Source organism: Cygnus olor, chromosome 2, assembly GCF_009769625.2.
Source record: "Cygnus olor isolate bCygOlo1 chromosome 2, bCygOlo1.pri.v2, whole genome shotgun sequence".
NCBI lineage: Eukaryota > Metazoa > Chordata > Aves > Anseriformes > Anatidae > Cygnus > Cygnus olor.
In genome coordinates, this window is record NC_049170.1 from 43,158,921 (window position 1) to 43,182,272 (window position 23,352).

General features: G+C 39.8%; 1 protein-coding gene across 16 annotated transcripts in view; it reads left to right on the plus strand.

Annotated features, from left to right (window-relative positions):
- RBMS3 (RNA binding motif single stranded interacting protein 3) overlaps positions 1 to 23,352 on the plus strand; it is a 708,023-nt gene that overhangs the window by 668,703 nt on the left and 15,968 nt on the right. The window contains exons 16-17 of one of the 16 annotated variants that reach the window (XM_040549120.1): positions 13,885 to 13,951; positions 14,040 to 14,511. The exons of the other annotated variants lie outside the window; for them this stretch is intronic. Coding sequence (XP_040405054.1) covers positions 13,885 to 13,914 — 30 coding nt within the window. The 3' untranslated portion in view covers positions 13,915 to 13,951; positions 14,040 to 14,511. Of the gene's footprint in view, positions 1 to 13,884; positions 13,952 to 14,039; positions 14,512 to 23,352 lie in introns of those variants that run through there. 16 annotated transcript variants of the gene reach the window in all.

Genomic DNA, 23,352 nt, shown 5'->3' on the forward strand with positions numbered 1-23,352 from the left:
TTATCATGACTCAAACACGATGTCCTACACAAACAATATCCCATATTGCTACCTCACGCAAACATGTATCTATAGATAAATTTCTACAACCATCATACAGTCACCATTAGGTATTATAAGGAACAGAACTGATTAAGTAGTAAAACAGTAGGTCAACAGAAGTTTCTCTGTACTTCACAGGAATTATCTGTACTAATTCGTATGTGAATATGGAAGTACTCCTCTAATTTTTTTTTAATGCAAAATTGCTTTCTTGTGCATTAAGAAAGTTTTATACTGCTGGAAAATGGGAGTTCTGTCTTTGTGATAGGATCTGGCAGTCACTTTTAAGCCATAGCAGACAGCAATACATAGTTTGCTCGAGGCTCCAAAATGTGATTTTGGTTCAAGGTCAGCTGTGTTTCCAGTAAATTATATGCATATTTCAACAGTTATTTTCTCTTTAAGCTGTGTAAGTCAGACTCAATTAACTACTCCAGAGTCAGAGAAAGGCAAAAAATAGTCTTAATAAAAATTATTAAAACTCTCTGAAACTTTACTTAAATATTTAGTAATACCAGCAGTCTATATACAATATACAGTCATTTACTATGTGAATGTGTGCATACTGCATGTACATATATATTTTTAGAAAAACACTGGCATAAACATTATACGTCTTTAAGCACATTCTGTGTAATAATTATGTGAAAGGTCTATTATGTACTTAAAAATTGTTTCTTCTATTTCACCACTGTGCTGCTCAAAGGGTTGCAGTAAATGCGGCTATATCTGGCTGGCGGATGGTCACTAAGGTGTTCCCCAGGGCTCAAGTCTAGGGCCAGTCCTGTTCAACATTTTTATCAGTGACCTGGATGCATGACTGGAATGCATCCTCAGCAAGTTTGCCAATGATGGGAAACTGGGAGGTGCTGTTGTCTCCCTGGAGGGACAAGAGGCCTTGCAGGGGGATCTAGATAGATTGGAGCACTGGGTGATTAGCAACGGCATGAAGTTCAAGAAGGGAAAGTGCCGGGTTTTGCACCTGGGAGAGTGTAATGCCTGATGCAGGCACAGACTGGGCGATGAGTGGCTGGAGAGCAGCTCAACAGAAAGGGATCTGGGGATGCAGGTCGACAGCAGGCTCAACGTGAGCCTGCAAGGTGCCCTGGCAGCCAAGAGGCAAACTGCGTTTTGGGGTGCGTGAAACGCAGCACAGCCAGCTGGTCAGGAGAGGTGATTTTCCTGCTATATTTAGTGTTGTGGCCTCATTTTTAATATTGTACACAGTTCTGGGCTCCACAATATGAAAAGGATGTCAAGGTGCTTGAATGCATCCAGAGGAGAGCAACAAAGCTGGTAAAAGGGCTGGAAGGCATGTCCTGTGGACATCTGAGTTGTCAGTCTGGAGAAGAGGAGGCCAAGAGGCGACCTCATGGCTCTCTGCAGCTTTCTGAGGAAGTGCCGGTCTCTGCTCCCTGGTCACCGAGAATAGGCCATGAGAGAACGTCTCAAAGCTGCGTCAGGAGAGGTTCAGACTGGTCATGAGGAAAAATTTCTTTACCATGAGGGTGGTCAAGCATGGAAACAGGCTGCCTAGCCAGGTGGTTGATGCCTCATGCCTGTCAGTGTTCAAGAGGGATTTGTATAATGCCCTTAATAACATGCTTATTATTGGTTAGCCCTGAAGTGTTCAGGCATTCCCTTTTTTTCTGTTCTACTTGATGCTCATCTATAGGAACAGTTTTCCAAGTATTTTTGTTGCTGAATAAGGTACTTTATAAAGCTACATCTTAACAAAGATACATAATCCACTCTGTTAAGTCTTCTCTTCCTGTTCCTATGTTCTCCTTCTCCCTCTCCTTTCCCTCTTTCTTATCCGTTGAATTTAATTCTAACTTTAATGTCTTCTTCCCCCTTAAAAAAAAAGAAAAAAAAAGCAGCTGTTGAGATCTGAGACTTTTGTATTTATTTCTGAGAAATCTTTAATATGGTGGTTCGTTGTTTATTCTTGTTATTTAAAATGTTTCATTCAGTAATCAAAAGAAGTTGGAATTACATCTAAAAGTTAATATCAGCATTTTTCCCCTCTGAACAGATTAAATTGTAGGAAATACTATGACTACTGAGAATTTCTGCGTAATTACCGTCATTCAAATGTATGTTTAAAAATTTAGACAAGGAAATGGAAAATGAATTCTGGTGGTGCTGCTGGGCAGTTCCTATGAATTTTTCCTTCTGTTTGTCATTTTCATTTCCATGACTCTTGCAGACATTAAGTCTCCTGGTCTTGTTTTCTCACAATCTTAGTGTGAGCTAGGAAATTCCTAGCTAACGTTCTCTTCAGACTTGAAACCAATATTACTATACTCATAACAAAGCCATTGTAAATGTAGATTTTTCTTATTTGGGGAGGCACAAGAAGGACTCTCAAAGGCATGACTGATCTAGTGAGTGATAAGAAGGTCCAGGATTTATTTTACTGTAACTGAAAGTAAAGAAAATCCTTTATTTTCCTAGCTCTTTACACTGTCCTATCTTTCAAGGTCACAGCATTCCCTGACAACTTCTTGAAATACATACAGAGGTGTACCATATAAGCCTATGTTTGTTATCTTTAAAAATCTTAACTCTTTTATGGAAAACTTCAAGAGTAGATGATTGATGGGTGTTACAATATCCACAGGCTTTTCATAAATCTCAATTGATACCCTGTTTTGTTGCATACAGGATTTCTCTTTGGTATAACCGCCAACAGCACCATATTCAGTTAAAGTCCTCATGCAAGCAATATAATCGTGGAGCTCCTCAGGAATTCCTCCTGTCAGGAATTAAAGGGAGAACTTCAGGATTTTGGCTGCCAATAGCAATTTTGCTGAATATATTTATCCTGACTTGAAATTGAATCTTACTAGCATGGCCTGTTCCAGAAAAAAAAAATAAATAAATAAAAAATGTGTGGAACAAATGGACAACCTATTTAGAGATATGATTGATTTAGAGATATTTTTACTTCATTTATTCTGAAGCCTGAATTTCGATCCAGGGAGAGGAGCAATGAGAGCATAACACCATGACAAATTGAGCCAAGTCCAAAAAATGCTACTGCGAGTACCTCAGCAGGACTAAGTTTTATGGGAGATATAAGACATAAACTATACATTTCTGTTATGAGCATATTTTTTAATTTTATTCTTTAAAACTGTGCAACGGGGCACCATAAAGAGCCACCAGCTATCTTTCAAGAAGCCAGCCAGATTTTTTTCAACAAACAAGCCAAACAGTCACAAACAATTTTGCCCAGTGTCAGCTGTAACTCTGTCCCAATTTAATTTAAAAGCTTTGCAGTATGCAAAGTGGTTTTTATTAAAAAGCTTTAACACATTTACTTCCTTAGAAAAGACATTCTGCTAATTAACATATATTTTTCAGCCAAAACAGACCTCTGTGGTCACTTAAGTGAGAATTGACTTCAAACCCATTTCTAAACTTGCCCATTTCAGGATGAGTGCTGGGTTTCTAAAATATTGCTTCAACAGAAAATCCATTCTCTAGTGAGTAAGCTAGAGAAACAGCATAAAGGCCTTTGCATGCCTCATATCTTGTGGGAATTACCCTGGCCTTTGATGCTCTCTGAAAGATTCAAGTCCAGGTTGGAGCCATTCCAGAGGGGGAGACCCTTCACAGTGAAGCATTCTTTAGGCCTTTGGTGAGGAGAGTTACCTGAGTAAGCAGGCTCTGCCAATTTCAGACTTGACACCAAAAACTGGATTTAAGTCTTGATCTCTCAGCCCTGAATCACATGCTAAAACTCCACGGGAATTCAGGGGGCAGTCCCTTTCATCTCTCATGCACTTGATTATTTAAATAGTGGGCCACAGGTGGCATTTCTGGCTAAATGCTGGCAAGGCTGCTGACTTACATCAGGGAACATCCATTTCAGCAGCCAAAATGGAATAGTTTTCCTGCAGCCCCACTCTCACAGCCTTCCGCTATGGGAAGCCTTCAGTCACTGGCCCCAAAAAGCACAAAGAATTTTGTTTAGGAAACCATTTGCCATGAGCAGGAATAAAAAGTTTTCTTCCTCTCTAAAACTCCAAAGAATGCATATTTATTTTATTTTATTATCTATTTGAACATTTTTACCCCATCTAATTATCTGTTATTGAATTGCCTGTGTAAAATCAGGCATTGCTGCTACACTGAGCACTCCGAATCAGGAGGATGCACTAAGCTATCAAGATGTCAGACCAAGAGAAAAATTGCAAATCCATCTTTACTTGATCTCACCATCCACCTCACAAAAACGCACATCCGTGGTAGATATTCCAGCCCAAAGGATGCTAGGATGGTGTACGGTACAGGGGTAAGGGAGGAGGTAATGGACTGCAGTTTGTGGCAACTCCACCCCCTATTCCTATTGCATCTCCCAGTTACTGTGCTTTGTGCTTCATTCACCAAGAACATAATTCCTTTCTGCCTATATGAAAATCAAATTGATTTCTGCCAGTGAAAATACAGTTTGCATTACTGATGAACTGGGAGGCAAGCATGCCGCTCTGATCACCTCCCCGAATCTGCCTGAAATCTGGAGTTAAGCAGGAAATCTGCCAGAGGGGCAATTTCTGCCTTATTTATATGTATTTTCCATACATACCTCTTCACTCAAGAAGAGCAGAAAGCATTTACACTGGTGGGCTGGCTGTGGGCAAATAAGTAAAGAAAAGCTAAACTTATATTATGTCAAGATTGCATCAAAAAGGCAATAACTCTGAATATTCTGATTATGTCTGACAATCCAGCCTCAGCTCCTACAATTGTACTAAAATGAAATTTTAATGCCCAGGGGCATAATGCAAAGACAGATAACCAGTTTTAACCTTGAAATTTTTCTTTTGTTTACTAGTTTATTATTATGTATTACTGTAAGTCTTGCTTTTCCTATGTAATATTCATCTACAATTAGTTCAACTATTAAAAAAAGGTACCATACAGGGAGGATAGGCTGAGCGAGCCAGTATGGGTAGCTTTGAAAGAGCAGTATTAGTATGTGTTTAATAATGTATGGAGGCTGGAATTGTTCCATCATCAGCTTGTCATTCAAAATGTTTCCAATACAGCCATTGATCTGACATCTGTTTCGTGGTTTAATAAAGTTGTGATTGATGGCTTGAGTGGATATAATACAAAAACCTTTAGAAATATAAAAAACCGAGCCATCTGATCACTGCTTTCAGTCCCTGTTGCTCAGCTCCTTTTTACGGCAGCACATACACATTTGGCCATCAGCAGCAATAATCCACCTCTTCAATGGAAAGAAGATTTGCTGTATTCTTTCTCCTCCACTGTGCATTCCTGAAGGAAGTTTTCTGTTCTGCACTTGCCCGTTATAGGTTTCTCTCCCATCCCTGCTGTTAGCATCCATTTCAGATACCTCTTCGGTTCCAGTTTCCTCCAACAGATTGAGGCAGCCTTTGTTAGTCCTCCTTGGCAGAGGTGTAATTCTAGCTTTTTAACTCTCGCTTTCAGAACTGCCTCAGTGTAGTCATGTTTCATCTTAAACCTTTGAGGCCCACACCAGTGCGAAAATGGGTTGAAGCCAGTTTCTTTTAGTAAAACTGCTAGCTCAACTGTGCTGCTTAATTGTTCTTTACACTTGCAGACAGTTCACTCAGTTTTCAGATTCTAATTTGGAAACATAATAGGCAACTTATAAAATAGGCTCTTCATTGCACTTTTTAGATATCAACAACAAAAAAAATGTTTAATTTTTCTGGATACCTCTGTATTAAAAATGTAGTTCAGGTAGAAGAACTGCAGTGATGCAATGTGGGATTCTGCTGAAACTGCAAACCAGGGTAACTCAGCTTTCCTGGTCTATAGTATCAACAGAAATCTCTCAATGGAATAACAGGCTTGTTATGCTAGTACATCAGTCTTATCTTTCACTTTGTTAGTTCTTTTTGTTACCAGTGGAGCTTGATGATATCTCCAGAACCCTTCAATGGAACAACAAGCTTGTTGTAAGTTTTTTATCTTCTATTTCCTTTGGATACTCCATGGTCACCAGTGGTTTAAAATGTCACCTAAAGGCCTCAGCAGAATAACTGCTTTGTTAGATAGGGTTGTGTGGGTTTTTTGTTTTGGTTTGGTTTTAATCTGCAATTCTATTTGCATGTACTGCAGCTACATGGAGCTGAAACACCATCGCATTCCCTTGATGTTCAGAGCCTTGTTACAAAAAGCACTGTCTGTTATTCTAACCGTCTGTCACAGGGCCCCCAGAGAGTTACGGGGGGAAAGTTTCTTTGCAGTCTTGTGCCTTTCACATTGTTAGGTGTTAATCTTGAAGCTCTTTTATTTTACTTATTGACTGTTTGTGTGGAAAATATTGGACTGAACCCATTGCAAATGCAGTTAGCATAGTTCAAACTGCTCGAACTGAATCCCTGACCATTTACTCAACCAAGGTCCAGGTCAAGTGCAAGTGATTAACACAATTGAGCAATCTGTGGCAGGAGATTCATTTAAGGAGGAATTATTCTGGGAATTATTGGGAATGAGAGAACAGCAAAAGCATTGTTGAGGTTTATAAATAACAATACCTCCTGCCCCCCCCCACCCCCCCCCATCTTTAAAGACAGTCTCCATTTGCCTGATACATAGAATTGTAGAATAGCTTGGGTTGGAAGGGACCTTAAAGATCATCCAGTTCCAAACCCCCTGCCATGGGAAGGGACACCTCCCACTACATTAGGTTACTCAGGGCCCCATCCAGCCTGGCCTTGAACACCTCCAGAGATGGGGCATCCACAGCTTCTCTGGGCAACCTCACCACCCTCTGAGTAAAGAATTTCCTCCTAACATCTGATCTAAATCTCACCTCTGTTAGTTTAAAACCATTACCCCATGTCCTATCACTATCTGCCTGTACAGAAAGTTGCTCTCTATCTTTTCAGTAATTCCCCTTTAAGTACTGGAAGGCCGCAGTGAGGTCTCCCTGGAGCCTTCTCTTCTCCAGGCTGAACATCCCCAGGTCCCTCAGCCTGTTTTCATAGGAGAGGTGCTCCAGCCCTCTGATCATCTTCATGGCCCTCCTCTGCACTCAGTCTATCAGGTCCACATCTTTCTTGTGCCGGGGGCTCCAGACCTGGATGCAGCACTCCAGATGGGTCCTCACAAGGGCAGAGCAGAGGGGCACAATCCCCTCCCTCGCCCTGCTGGCCACTTCTCTGTTGATGCAGCCCAGGATGCAGTTGGCCTTTGGGGCTCCAAGCACACACTGCTGGCTCGTGTCGAGCTTTTCGTCCAGCAGAATCCCCAAGTCCTTCATCACAGGGCTGCTCTCAATGATTGTTCTTCCACTCTGTCCTCATGTCTGGGATTGCCCCGGCCCAGGTGCAGCACCTTGCACTTGGACTTGTTGAACCTCATTTAGGTTCACGTGAGATGACTTCTGAAGCTTGTCCAGGCCCCTTTGAGAACTGAGCCGATCAGACCTCACGTCTTCCTAAGCAGCTGTCTCAGCATGGATTCCACAGTCAGCATTTGACCATAGTTGTGCTTAGATGGTATTTTTCAATAAGTAGAATTTATTAAATGCTTTTTCTGTAGTGTTCCCACTTCTCTTCTGAGCACAGCTTTATTTTCCCACCATTTGTCAGTAGTGGCTTAGTGTTTGCTGTTATGTGCAAGTGTGCCTACCTGTGATGCCACAGGCAGAGAAGGGAAATGGAGAAGTGGAGTAAACACAGATGCAGGGAATTCCATTTTCTGTTCAAGCAGCCCTTCCTATGAGCCTAGTGGGCTAGTAGGTTGTGTTTTGTTAAATTTTACCTCCAAATAAAATTTCTACAAATGAACGAGTGCTTTTGCTGAGGACTCCTCACCTCTCCGTGAGGTGTCAGCTGCTGACTCAAAGCAACGTTGGCCCAGATTCACTTTCAGAGAAGGATTCCAGCTCCCTGACTGGGGTGATAAAAAGTTAAAACAAAGGAGCAGTGATGAAACAGCAAAGCAAAAAGTATCAGCCAAAAGGGCCATAACTAATATTACTTCATTTTCATCATCAGACATGCAATTCATAGAATTAATTTGCAGCTGACTTCATGTCTCTGAACTAGAATATTTAGAGGCTGGTTTCACCAGTGTTTCTTACATGTGGCAATTGCATTCTCTTCTGTGATTTCCAGAAGTGCCACCTGGTGATACTTTGAGAGGGCAATGATTAGGTAGCTTAAAGCTGCCTCTTCCAAAGCAGTTTGTTACTGAGTGATATAAAGTGAACTTTTTTATTCTGCAATAGCAAATAGAAACTGAAAGGCATAAAACCTATGGTATCTGGCATTACAGGGAATGGTATGCAGCACGTCACCAGAAGACTCACCTTTAGTCATACTCCCAAAACTTGTTCATATGTTTTCTCAGGATGAATCAAGAATGTGAACTCATTTTGCTAGCTCCTAGTAGGTCATTTTCTAAAAGCTTTGAATGTTAAAAAGAAAACAAAAGTGTATAAACGATGTATGTTCCTGTGAAATTGCATTGATACCACAAATAATATGGGAGGTCTGGGAGAGAGAAGGTTTGTTTAGTTAAATTTGATTTGGTTTTAGTGATTTGGATAATATTTAGCTGAAAGAGGCTCTTTATTAACAGAAAGGAAAGTAGAAAAGAACAACAAATAATAGGTTAAAAAAAATGACAATAATTCTAGGTTTGTAACATCCTGCCACACCTGCAACTGATAAATGCAACAAAAGGTGGAAAACAAAAGTACTCTAAATGTCAGGTCTGTCATCTGTATTTTCTTGATGTGCTTCTCTTTTGTAAATGTGTTTTCAGTTTTGTAATCAAGGACATAACCCTTTGCCTTATTAGGATGAAAGTTCTTTTTGTTTCCTTGTCTGTGTTTAAAGTAGACTCAGGTGAGTCTGGCAGAAACGATGAATATGACTTTCCAGAGAAGTGATAAATTCAAATTAGCAGTGGTGCAAGAAAATCCTATGGGGCCTCTGTAGTCCAAGAAAAGTTTGAAGATCTTAGAGAGGTGAGGTTTGTTCTGCTAAAGTGTGATAATGTGAAAGGCAAGAAGTGTCTCCCAGAGGTGCTTCCAGAGTTCTCCTCTGCCAAGAGCTGGGAAACACTCCTGTGGTCATGTCTCTGCAAAGTACAGGTACATGACAACTGAGCTGTAAGCACAACTATAAGTCCTGAATCCTTGAAGGGGTTACATCCTCAACTAGAAAGAGCAACATGACAAATTACATGGAAGAGTGACTACCGTTTGCTTAGCACTGTTGCAGTCCTTCATATAATACCAGTTCTGTCTGAGATGAGGTACTTGAATTATAGCAACATCAATCACAGACATTGTAAACTCTAGAAAGAAAAAAAGGGCATGAAGGTGATAGGCAACAGTAGCATACAACACAGTGTAGGTAGGTATGTGAAGGGCATATATGGGAAGGAGATGGTTTGAATGACACTAACAATATAAATAAGGAGCTGAGAGTAAAATTGAGAAAATGTAACTTCAATATCTTGAAGAAATTTGTGATATATCAAGGGCTAGGCTAGCCTTTGAAATGTATTTGGCAAAGGTCATCATTTGGGACATCTAGAATTCATCTGTGACAAACACCTTAAAATGTACTGGTGGGACTTTCAGGTGTTGATACAAAAACAAAGCGGTGGCCCAACCGACTTTTTTATATCTAACCTCTGTTTTTCTTTGCAATGAAACATTGTCATTTCAGCTCAGAGTAATAAGAATAACATAATTCTTATTTTCTATTCATTTAAGTGTGAAGAATTCAGGAAGTTTTGAAAACTTCAGAAAATATTTATTGAGTATGATATACGTACAAAGACTCAGACAAGAGCTGTGCATCAAAATAACATTTTATTTTCAATGTCTGAAGTTTACACAGTAGGGGAGTGCTGCAAGTGACCATTCACACTATTCACTTAATAAAAAAAAAAAAACTTGTTTTGAGCAGCAACCTTTGTATTACATTTCCACTTTTTTTGTTGTTGTTGTTGTTTTTTCATAAGGAAAGCTTCACTTCCAGGAGCGCTAAGACTTCATGGAAACACTAGATTAGGAGTGCTGCGGTGTTTCTGAAGGTGACACAATGCCATTCCATACAGTGGAGTTGAAAGTGGGTTTAATTTGAATGATTTTCAGTGCTTTTTATATTTTAATGACAGTGGCATAAATAACATAACCTATCTGTTGGGCAAAGGCCTGGATCTGCAGATGCTCACAAAAATAACATCCCGTTGAATTTCACTGGCTTTTCCTGCAGTGTATCCCATTGAACTTAAGTGCACAGTGCATTTTACAGTTAATCCGCATGACTTATCAGGTGGTTGGCAAGCTGATAGCCCAAAGGTTTAAACTTCCTCTAAGACAAATTGCCAGTGTTTCGAGGTATCTTTCTTATTTTCATCCGGAAAGAGCAGCCTGTACAGGGTTCATTCATTTGTGAAGCAAGGTTAAATGAAGGAGCTAAAGGTATAGTCTTCATACACTGTGTAAGACGCTGGTGTCCTGTATGTATAGCCTGAAGTTCTCTAAAAAGGGTAAGCTTTGTTCAAATGATTTACAATTCCATAGGGAGCTGCTGATGGCAATAACCTCTATGCCCTCAGATGGTATTTTATTATTTGTGAGTTATGGGCGATTCTGTGTCAGTGCTACGGCACTGCAGAATCCTCTTGCTCCTAAAAGACTCAATTTGGGAGGCGAGCTCTGCTATAACTAATATTTACTATGAAACAGCTCAGTCAGCACATTTCATTAAACTGTAACAAGGGGTTTGAGAGCAGCTGCATTGAGTGAATTTGGGAGTTTGCTGAATTGAGTTGTTTTTCTAGGAAGGTAAATGAACTGTTGAGCATGGCAGATTTCTACTGTGTGGCAGATGAGAGCTGCACCATGTTGGGATGGGTCCAGGGGAGCAGTCGTATCTCAAAGAGGCACAATCCTTTTCCAGTCCCCTGGAAGACTGCTCTATCCTTTGGGGTTCATTAAGGCTTTTGAATGTTATAGGCACACCTGTGTGCACCCAATTTTGCCTTTTTAATTTTCACAGGTTTTATATTGCAACAGCCAGTTTCCTAAAAGCCTAGTTTGTAAATGTCCAACTTATTGCACGTTGGCCTGTCTCAATTCCCCGTTTTCCTATGCTGAACATGTTTCTCTTGAGGATTTCCCTCAAACGAGTATAATATTTCTACGATGTAAATTGATTTCACTGATGCAAAAATTTCATCCTGTGTTTTCTTGCCTGCCAACCAATACTGTACACAGGGTTTGCAGAATAGGCCAGATATGTTATGATTCCCCAACTGATTTTATAACCACTTTTTTGTCTCAGCCACTAAAGCACCTAACTACTCCTCTGCTCTCACATTGTTTACCATGATTCTGCTCTGCTACCAACCCTTCCCACCTAAAACACCTGCGCTGGGCTCAAAAATGAATGTATTTGGTCTTACTTCAATGACCGTTTTTGACAGTGCTAATTAGAGTGACAAAAATGTAATAATGAGGTAAATTGAGTATTTGGCTGTGATGCCACTCCCACAGATGTTATTGCCTGGTCTAGCCATGGAGTCCAAATTGGTGCTCAAAAATTTAGTAGCCCAATTTTATAGTAAAAACTATTCTACTGCCTTTCTTGTAATGTGCAGTTGTTCCTGGCTAGCTATTAGTTGGGCTGATTTTCTGTAAAGATAACAGACTTTTCAAAAAAAAAAAAAAATTTTTTTGCTAATAAATGGCTGCTTTGCCAAGTTGGCCATGATTTGATTTATTTTATTTTAATGGAGGTATTCTACTTTGATATAAGAAAAAGAATATCTGTTTTCATTTATGCTTTCTAGAAGATTAGTCATATTGCACAGTCACAGAGTTTATTAATAACTAGAAAATAAAGTAATTGGCAACAACTTCAAATTTCCTTGATGTGTTACGGGGCACAGGGAAATAATATAAAAAAATTCTACTCCCTGTATGGATATTGGTTGAAAAAGGTTTCCTTCTTTTATTTGTATAGCTTGTACCTGAACTACAGAGAGCAGAAGGCATCACGACATTGTCCTGAGTTTATTTTTAATATTAGGATTTTTATGTTCTTGCATACATTCTTGGATATGTGTTCCAAGGAGTGGTAATATATGATTGCAGTTACAAGTCTGGCACGGAAGTGTGAAGGGTTAGTGTCTCTGGCCTGTAATTATTCCACAGAGATTTTTGCAGACAGTTAGGCCCATTGCAAACTAAGAAATTGCAACACTGGCTGTTAGTTTGAAGGACTTGTTTTGTAACCAGTTCAGCTTGTGTAGCTGTGGAGTTCCTGTGGAATCGCTTTAACCCCATCTGCACATAGTGTACAGATTTCAGCCAAACGTCTGTTGGATAGCTCAGTGGCACTGCTAATGCAGACAGGACATTCAAGGCAAAGCCCAGACTCTCATCGCGATGGACTGCTGTAAGCTGTTCTGGCTATGGCAGCTGAACTAACTGGCACCTTTTTCTCGTTAAGAAAAGTATACATTCTACCAATTTTGGTTAGCTTTGGTTTTACTTCCTACCTCTTCAGTGTGCCTAGCATGGGAATTCATTTGATTCTTACCAAATAATCTCATTTGAGATTTGACTCATTAACTGATAGTATCAGCGAATCCTCTGTAATAATAATGGAAAAGATCATAAACTAAAAATTTGCTGCCATCCAAATGTTCTAAATTCCCGTGCCAAAATGCATCATGAATGTCAAATATATTTTGACATTTTTATTTCCTTGAGTTCAGTCACAGTATGGACAGCTGTGTCTTGGTGGTTGTGTTTTATGGCTTTAATCTTGCTCTGTTTTCATCTTCACGCTCTGTGTAGTCTTTCTCATGATCCGTCACAACAAGCAAAAAGTTCCAGTCCTGAGGCTAGGGTAACAGTTAAGCAGATGCTGTTTCAGTTCACAGTGACAATTCCTTCAAGGCCATTGGGGGGTATTAGCACTGGGCAGGCTGGCCAAATCCCCTCTACCCACCCACCCCCATCCTGAGATTAAATTCATTGCCCCTGAAATCAGCCACTAAGTGAGAGGAATCTGCAAATGCCCTTCTACAGCTTCATGAATAGCCAATTTTGCACTTTCTAAATGTTAACAATGCTAATATATATTTTAAAGTGAGGCTTGGGAGCTCAGTGTAACACTTACATGTCAGCAGTGATCCTTCTATGTAAAGTAAATCATGCAAAGTCCTATGGTTTTAAAGGTGCTGGTATAAATTTATTTGATAGAAAAATGGCCACTTCGTCATCTTTGTCATATTATTGGAACAGAAAATCTGCCATGCAGTTAGGACTTTCTCCATTGCAAATATTTGCACAGCACTTCATCACTTCATATCTCTTTTTTTTTTTTTTTTTTTTTTTAATTTGCGTAGAAGGAAAACAGAAAGGGAAGGTTTTTGCAGATCCATGAGAGGCAATGCAAAATGAAGATGTCCAGGCTTTCTGTCAGGCCATGTTCCCAAGGGTATCAAAGAAACAGAAAGCAAAACCTAGTCTAGAAATAGATACTACCGGGGCCTCTTGGGGAGAACAATTCTCTAAATGCTCTGCAGGTTTTAGAAGAGGGAAGGCAGGCTGTTTTCACCCATCCTGCTTATTTGCCTGTACAGGCCAAGGTGCAGTTGTGCAGCACTTGTTCCTTTCCACATGGATGGAGCAGAGAGATCAAAAAAGTTCACTGATAACTCCTGTTAGGACCCACATCAAATGTTTTAAATACATGCCTTTAACAAATGCTAGAGGTTGTTGGATTTCGGTTTGATAGCTGTAGATGGGCTTTCTCACCTGTGATGCTTATTTTTTTCCATGACTGTGTGTAGCATCCATGCCTCGTCACTGATGACATTTAAGGGAATCTCTCAGCATTGCCTCCTGATGCAAGGAAGGGTGAGAGATGTTTTTCAGATTCTCAGTCCCAGTGTTGCTTGTGACTATTCTGTTAAAGTAGTGTTACTACCTTTTCTTCTGTTGCCAGGTGGATCTATTTGAAGCATTCCCAAGTGTCTGCGAAGAAGCATAGAGGAAAGCCAGGTGTCCTAATAGCAATTCGGGAGAGTACAAGAGACCGTCTCTCTGTTGTCCTTATCACTTGTTATAGTTTTGCCATCATTGACAGTAATACTTCATTCATCTGTCACATCACATTCCACTTGGGAGGATGTAGTATGTTAAAATTTTTGTCAGTTTTAATATTGAGCAATGATTTATGATATTCAATGAAATTAATTTATTATAAATAATGTCTGCGGCTCTAACTGTGTGTTATGACACATTTGAAGGATCTTGTCTTCTCTTAGAACACCCATCTATTCATTTCATTTGCCATTTGGAGTATGTATCTTGTAGCATTTTCAAGCTGTAACTATGCAGCCATTTACAAAGGAATGGAAAAATGTCTCTAAACTTTGTATTTCACCTAGGTTAAAAAAAAAAAAAAATCTGTAAAGCCAGTTGTGACTGAGACTTTTCTCTTTTCCCTTTTCCCAGCCTTGCCTTTCCTTATCTTGAATTTGCCCTTGGGCCAAGACTTCACCACAGTTTTGAGCTGAATGCAGGGTCTGAGAACCCCTCCCTCCCTCCCTCAGTCTGCTGCCACCCCATGGAAGCACAGCTCAACCAGGCAGCATTGTCACGCTCCTGAGGGACACAGTAATGCATTGCCTGGATGGGAGCTGACAGCACTCTGAGAAATATGACAGTACCTCTGCCCTTGATCAGGCTTTCCATTTGAAAGTTTTCATTTTGGTAATTACATCCTTCCCAGATCATAGCTGGAGTCATTGATCATACTAATATCATTATAACTGATTCCTGTAAGTCACCTTTTAAAGACAGTTTCTATGGTTCCTTTCCCCCCTATATCTTCTTCCTCTGCAGTCCTAGGATAAGACTTCTTCTGTCTACTGTTCATCTGATTGATTAGAAATGCCACATACTTCCTTTACGTACGGCCTGGTAATATACACATCACATTTCTTCCCTCGGGATCTTAATCAGAACAAGTAATGGCCTTTAGCTTTTCTCATTAGCAAAATGGAAAAGCACCATACCCAATCCATTAGAAATACAGCATTGTAATATGAGCTTATAGAAAAATGGCTGCATGCCAGCGGACATGGAGTGAGTTTACCTTAAAGGATTTTCAGAAGGAAAAAAAAAAGTCACCCTTTATGCCTGGCAAGCGAACGTTTTGAGCCATAACTTATCACACCTGCCTGTCAGGCATTTTGCTGTTACTCCTTAAGTGCTGTTTGGACAGCTCTGTCATATAAAGGGCATTCATAAAGAGGAAATATGGGTGTTTGTACTTGTATTTATGTCTTCCCCAATGTTGATTCCCTCTGTGGATTATCTTTCTCATATTCCATCTCTTATCAGAATTTGAGGGGGAGGAAGGAAGTTGGGGAGATTTTGTTGTGTTTTGCTTTGTTTTGAATTTTTCACATTCTGTGAAATAAGAACAAGAACAATCATAATGGCTTACTTGTCTACCAGCTGTTTACCTGAGAGTGCTGTTATGTTTTTTTTTTATTATTTTTTAAGCCCTGCCTAAAACTGTTTACAATCAGTACGCCAAGAGTGAGGACGAGAGTTTTTTTCCCACTGAAATTGATTGCTTTTCACTTGGAGTGGACTTTATTGGCCCAAAGAAAAAAAAATATGTAAATTCATACCCTAGTATTTGTGCTTATGTTATCCAGAACTCTAAGGAGGTGTTTAAGCACAGGTCTGTACAGGTTGATAATCGCATGTAATTTGAATGCATGTGAGCTGACACGGTCTCCTTTGGAAAGCCAGAACTGAAGGAATTCAAAGAACAGCTTTGGAATGCTACAATTTCACCAGCACTGAAACACATCTGTTTTACTGGCCCCTTCAAGCATTGCTAATGTGATTCGAGGGGAAAAAAAAAAAAGGGTACTAAGAACACCCATAAAGCTATATTTTAGATAATGTGTTATGTTGAACGGGTGCTCACTTTTTCTTAAAAAACAAAAACAACTCAGGTTTCCTAGGTCTTAAGTTGCTCCCCTGTACAAAGTGGGAATCAGAGCTGAAGCATTCAGCTAGTATTCTTGATTGCTTCACTTATGGTTCATCAGCTGTGCTGATCACATTTTCCCAACAAAATAAAGTATCTCAGTACAAGGTAAAGAAAATAGTGCATGGAAATAGTGTGAAAGACATGCAGTACTCAAAATAAGGGATATTCTAAAGGGACATCTTTAGGGAATTTGAGTGGGGAAATTGCTTGGACAACAAAACAGGAAAGGTTAAGGCAAGCAGGGATGACTGCTGTTTGAAGTATCAGGCATTTTTTCCCCTTCTTTCATTTTCCATTTTGTTATTTTTCTGTTTTATTTTACTTTTCAGTATTTTTCTCCTCCCTCCTCCCCTTGGATGAAACAGTGACAAACTGGGAGAGCTTCTGTGTTTCTACCACAAAATGAGTTTAGGAGTTCAACACTGTAAGCAACTCATTAAATTGTAGACAAGCTTATGACATGGCCATATAGTTCAGCCCCCTTAGCCAGCACCCTGATAAAAGGCAGCGTATCTGCTTTGGTTATGCAGCCCTGGAGCTGATGCAGTCTGATGTTTCAGAGATCCTCCCACAGCTGATTAACCGGCTTAAGGACAGGCTCTGCAATATTCTAACTCAGTCACGCTCCATCTGTAGGGCATTGACATTAATTTTAAGGGGACCTTTATCCCAACATAATTTCAGGATTTTGCAGAGAGCAAGAAAAAAGAAGCCCTCACAAAAATGCCGTAGCCACCTTCCACAGCCCTGCTATCTAAGCAGAGCTAATGATCACGTAATACATGTAAAGATTTTAACAGACCAATTCATATGCTAATGAGAAATAATGTTTTGTACTGCATTACTTTAAAACATAGTACTTTAGGTGTATTGAAGTTGCCATCAGCCATTAAAGGTTAATATTCTCTCTTTTTCCTGCCCTGACCACATATGAACAAGTAACAGACGGAAGAGCTCGCTGAGCAACATTCATGATTTCCAGTTTGTGGGAAATTCATCTTATGAAATTTGCTTTCGTTCTGAATCATCTTTTAAAAACTCAAAACAGAAAGATTCTCCCATGAACCAGAAATTCCAAACAAAAATTAATTTTTGGAAACAATGGCTCACGGTGTTTCCAACACAAAATATACTCTGCAAGATCCTGACAGCTGCCAACTGGTATAAACATCCCTCTTGGTTGCTGCCTTGCTCCATGTCAGCTTTCAGGCAGCAGCTGCAAAGCGCTCCCAGGATTTTGCGTTCCAGAGCAGCCCCACCATGTCCAATGCTTTGGGCGGGCTTCCAGATCTCCTAATGAGTCGGCTTACAGGTTTGCTTACTGAGGAAGAGATCAGTCCTGGGAGCCATGCGACTGACAAGTTGGAAAACACCAGAAACATTGCTTTGGGCAGGCGACATTGTGGGATTATCCTGGAAGAAAAGCAGCTCAAAGCCTGCACAGGGACTGCCAGTTCCCAGGTGTGCAGGAGGAGACAAAGATGTTTCAGAGCCTCACCCAAGACCAGGTAGAATTGGGCTCTGGGGGCTTGCAGACTCCACATTCAACCATCCCAATCCCATGCTTAGCAGCCTGGAAGCCCCAGGTGCATGTTTTGCAGGGTAATTCGGCTACACACACCTGGCAGCAGGATGATTTTGCTTGCATGTTTAGGCATAAGGGCCCAGCATTTCCCAGAGGAAATACATTGCCCCCTGCCTAACCCTTGCATGTCCATCATAAATACAGGAAGGCCAACTTTTAAGGTATCCCTACTGCCGCTGTTAGCCCCAAAAAGAAACACAGGCTATATCTGGAAGGTATTTTGTGATCACTGAATTGCTAAGGTCTTCTCCATCTCTGGATACAGTGTATTTGAGGACAGCTGTTTTACATGAAGCTTTGAGATGGTTTCTCTTTCCTTTTACTTTTTTTTTTAATATTTTGGATTCTAGGGATCTTTTAGAGACAAAGCAATAGCATGTTTCAGCTGCTTTTAGGAACGTCCAAGGTGTAGTTTGATGGTGTAATGCTATCAAACTAATATATTTTGCTAATACATTTTGCTAATATATTTCTGTCAGGCGTGACTGCTTTTTCATGCAGGAGGTGATGAAATTCCTCCTGGTCCCAGGATAATTAGAACTACTATTATTCAGGTGACTTTTTGTGTGTTTATGTGGCGTGTTGTTTTTTTTTTTTGTGTGTGTGTGGTTTTTTTTTTTTGTGTGTGTGTGTTTTTTGTTTTTTGTTTTGATTTTTAAGCTTGTAATTGTCCTTGCTTCCATCTGTTTCATTTTTGGACAGTTGGCCGATGGACAGTTGGTCCACTCTTAAGTCTCTTCTGAAAGAGCAAATGGAAGGTGCATGTGATTGATGAGCAACTGTTATTTAACAAGCCTAAGTGGTTGTCGTGTTGTTTTAATAAAAGATTCGTGCATACTGTATGGATGTTTGCAGACAACTAGCCTGCTTCTTTTTAGACTCTTCAAATTCGTGACGATGTAATAGCCTCTGGAAGACACGTTTACCTCTAGAAAGCAATTATTTGTTCATATAAATGGACCTGTTATTAATAATGGCTTAACATGCTCATGTGTTGAGAGTTCCACTGACACAGTTATTTATTTACTTATTCTGAAAATATAATGTACAGATCAGGCTTCCTTCTTCTTACTAGCAGCCATTCATCAAGGATTAATTGAAGAAATTGTATTCAGATGGAAATTCACAAGAATTTCCAACCAAAGGGGTGCATGGGGAATTTTTATGTCAGAAGAAACTGATATAATTCTGTTGCATCAAACCTTTATTCCTCGGTATACAGAATCTGAAAAAAATATAACTGTGACAGAATCTCTGTGATTACTGACCCTGGCTGGCCAAGACTGATACATTATACTCGTTTGTTACGATATAGTCACTGTACCCTGTTTTTGTATAGGGTGCTTCAGTCAAGACAGTCTAATAAATCGTGCACTAACCCATGCTCAAAAACTTGCCCCAGAGATCTCATAATGTATATTGACAGAACAAGTTCATAGAGTGCATTAGAAAAAGATAAAAAATGCCCCTTTTACAGAGAAATGAATAAGAACTGAAAGAATTGAAGAATCAAGAACTGAAACTCTGAACACCATCGTCTTGGTCTTTGTTTTTTTATTCATAGGAGTATTCTTGCTCTCTTGCAAATGTATCCGTCAGACCCATGAGATACTAAGAATTGTGCAAAAAAGTAGTTTTCACATCTTGAAGCTATTCATACGTGCTGTCACATATGGAGAGTCAGTCTACAGTTCTGTACAGCCTCCTCAGATCTCTGCCTACAGCAGAGGTTTTGTCACAAGGAAGGGAAGAGTGAAAATATCATGGGGCTAGGTGCCCCGAGATTGACTACCAGGATCATTGGCAATCTGAGGTTGAGTTCCATAGCCATGTACAGACTGATAAACGTAACATGAACAACTTGCTGTAAAGAAGTGTTCCTGAAAGAAGTTGCACTTGCCTTTAGTGAGGGATGCAATCAAAATGGGAATTTAATTTTCACATCCTAATGGGTTTTCTTCCATTTTCTGCCTTTTCATACACTGGTGAGATATCTGAAAGCAATTTGAGATTTTCACTAGGTTCCTTTGTAATACCAGATTTCGGACTCTAAAACCTGCTTAAGATGAATGTGCCAGTTTTTGGTTTATCTGTTTCTGTAGACATTCCTGGATTGCTGTTTACATTAACTACAGATTTTACCAACACAGGCTTCTGTACGCTAGTGCACAGCTGTATGCGGTGATCTGACTGTTCTCACATTTGTTTACTCTAAATAGTCTTTATCTGATTAGTCCTGATCACTCTATTTTAGTAGCAGACCTGAATTCAGAAATAAAGAAAAGACCTGTTAACTGTGGGGGGTTTTGTTCTTCTGCACTGTTTCTTCAATACCTTTGTATTACTCTGATTTCCAAAGGTAGGGATTTGTGAAGGATACTTAGAACTCCTGAAGAGAAAAGGAGATTAGTTAGTAAATATAGTTCTTGAAGTTATTATTCTCTCTACATTCATTTAACTTGCTCAGTGAATTAGGTAACATCTCATTAGGAAGGTTGAAAGAGAAGTGATAGCCGGTGTTCCTAAATACATTTGTATTACTGAGCAGCAGGGAAGGAAGGTTAAATCTTGTAAAGATTTCTATTCTCTGCCTGAACAATGAGTGCAGTGGCCCAGTGATGGGATTCTGCTGAATGACAGTGCTATACTTGATAGGGCTGTGGTAATTGTGTGGTAAAATAACATTGTATTTTAGACCAGGCAGATAATTATTATCAAAAATATTGTAATATATGCAAAAACTCCATAGCTTTTATTCTCATGTTCATTAATTGGGAAAAACTAAGATTAATAACAGCTATTCAATAATTACAGGATTGAGCTGGAAGATGAGAATGCTTCTGGGTAGTGAAAGATATTTGAAGTTTTAAGTAAAAACTATGACTGCTGGATATTGTATTTCATTGAACCACCAGTGATGCTGATGAACTAGATGGTCCTTTTCTCTTCCTGAGTTCTGCATCTCCATGCCGGACTATGGGATAAGAGGACACAGCAAGACAATGTTCTTTTCTGGTGGAGAACAGGGTATTTTCAAATGAGAAGGTGGAACCAAGGACAAAAAAAAAAGTGCAGTTTTATTGTATGTTTCATTACAGTTACAACCATTTCACAAGGGTCAATGAGAGATGCAGTTTTTCTTTGCAGGGAAAGAGATTTGAAAGTGGGAGGGCAGGTTTCCTTCGTAAGAAAATAAAAGAGGTGATAAAAATAAATCCAGCCAACAGTCTCATTTCCTTCAGTTTTCCAGCAATGTAAATGTTTTCACATAATTCTGTTAGTGATGCAGTGTCTAGACTTCTCAGATGGTTTAAAAAAAAATAACACATACACACAAATAAACCCTGGCATTAATTCTGAGAATCCTAAAAAGCTAAGTCATTGTCACTGTACTGTGGCTCATGCAGCGATATGAAACCACACAAAGTCACTGAAGACCAGACTCTGGAATCTCTGCTCATTTAAGATACATGGGTTAGCATTTACTCACATAAGAAGACCCATTTAATCTTCCTTCAGCAGGCTGATGTGGTACAATGTTTAATAGCTTATGCTGGTGCGGGGATTCTGCAGTTTGGCTCTGTCCTTGGCTGAAAAGGCTCTGCACCTTCTCGGGATCGTGTGGGTCTATGAAATCGGGAAAGATGATTCTTGCATCAGATAGACGTTTCTATAAAAATAAAAGCAAAACAAAGTAGCATTTTCACACTAATTTTATAAAAGCTCCTTCTTCCTTGTCCTTAATAAGCTTACTAATCCTAAGTGTTCAGGGTTTCTGAATCTACTGCAAACTTATATGCTAATATCTCATTTTGTAAATACTGATTTTCTCTCTGCCAGGAAACAAATTCATTGTTGATCAGGTTATCAACTGCTGTCACTCTGTAAAATCTCCCAGTGCTCATAGTGGCTGTGAGAATTAACATACAACCAGTAGCCTTCTTGTAATCACAGCTGTGTTATTTCACAGGCAACTAGGCTTAAAAATAGAATTGTACTTGAGGGTGGTTTCTTATGGTTTCTGTTAATGATAACCTTCAGAATTTAAATAGTGTGTGGTCAAAGTCTGCTGGTGGAATAAATGGAGTCTTGCAAGAGGCACTCGCTCTTTCAGGCACTGTCTCAGCTGAAGCTCAGCACCTAATGACTGGAATAAGAGGTGTCTGCCATGTATCTCACCTGCTAGGCACTTGCCTGACTCTGCATTAACTTGTGCCCAAGAAAGGCTGACTAGGGCAAATAAATAACTGGACATTGTCTGCACCTTACTCCCAGGTCACTCAACTCCACCTGTGATGGGAGAAACACATTGTCCTCCCTCAATGTGCTCCCTTGCTGGGCAGGCAGCTGCTTTCCTCCTGTTTTTTTCTTCCCAGTGGCTGCTGCCTTTATGGGCTTAGTGTTTACTGCAGGCTCAAGGAGTCTTGCTGGAGCCAGGCTGCGATACCCCACTGTTTGTAGATCTGTAAGGACTGACGTTGCCCTCTGAATTAATCATGATCCTTCCCACAGTTTCATTTTGTCCCTCACCGCTCCTTATTTGTTACCTACCTCCTTTTGTTTAACTCTTTGTAGTTATTCTAAAAAGTTACTCTAAAAGGAGAGCAGATGTGTGTGTATCACTACTCCCTCATTTTCCACCTTATATATTTTTTCACATACTTAAGCAGTTTCAAAAAGTTAAAGACAAAAATCCCATTAGAACAAGGTGTGAACAGAATTGCTAATGTAGCATATAGGGTAAAGTGCTGCTCTGATGAGTGCAGCCTGAATTAAGCAGACAGGCATTGTAAAGTGTGCATTATCTTATAATATTGCGCATCTTCAGTGATAAGAATCTGGACTGTGTGTATTGCATGAAAAAACTAATAGAATCATAGAATCACAGAATGATATGGATTGGATTGGATTGAAAAGGACCTTAAAGATCACCCAGTTTCACCCCCCCTGCCATGCGCAGGGACACCTCCCACCAGATCAGGTTGCCAAAAGCCCCATCCAGCCTGGCCTTGAACACCTTCAGGGATGGGGCATTCACAGCTTTTCTGGGCAGCCTGTTCCTGTGCCTCACTGCTCTCATAGTAAAGAATTTCTTCCTATTTCTTCCTATTATTAATCTAAATGTACCTTTTTACGGTTTTAAACCATTATTCCTTATCCTAGTGTACAAACAAATTAAGAGAATGGGTACCATCAGCAATGTCTCTTTTTTTTTTTTTTCCTGATTTAGAAATTATTAGCTTTTAAAGTATCAGAGTGCCAAACAAGCTCCCTGAAACCCTCCAGACCTGTCACCTGTGCATAGAGTCATTATTCATTTTGCTGTCATAAATAAACACCTTCTACTTTTAGACCCACAAAGTCTGTACAGGTGAAGAAGAATGGACAATGTTTTCTTCTGCCTTGTGAATACTTTATTGAATGACCAATCACATTCTAGCTTAAGAATCTTTAATCCTGATGGAAGAGTATGACAGAGAAAGAATGGGCTTGGATTTTTCAGATTCTCTTATTTCAGTGTTTACAATACTAATATTTAGTGGAATTAACTGGGTGCTCTTAAGCCAATCGTGAGATATGCTGTCTCCCTTTCAAACGTACATACGGACAAAGAACTCGTGTATGGTTTATGGAGAAGATAAATCTCAGTGATGTTAT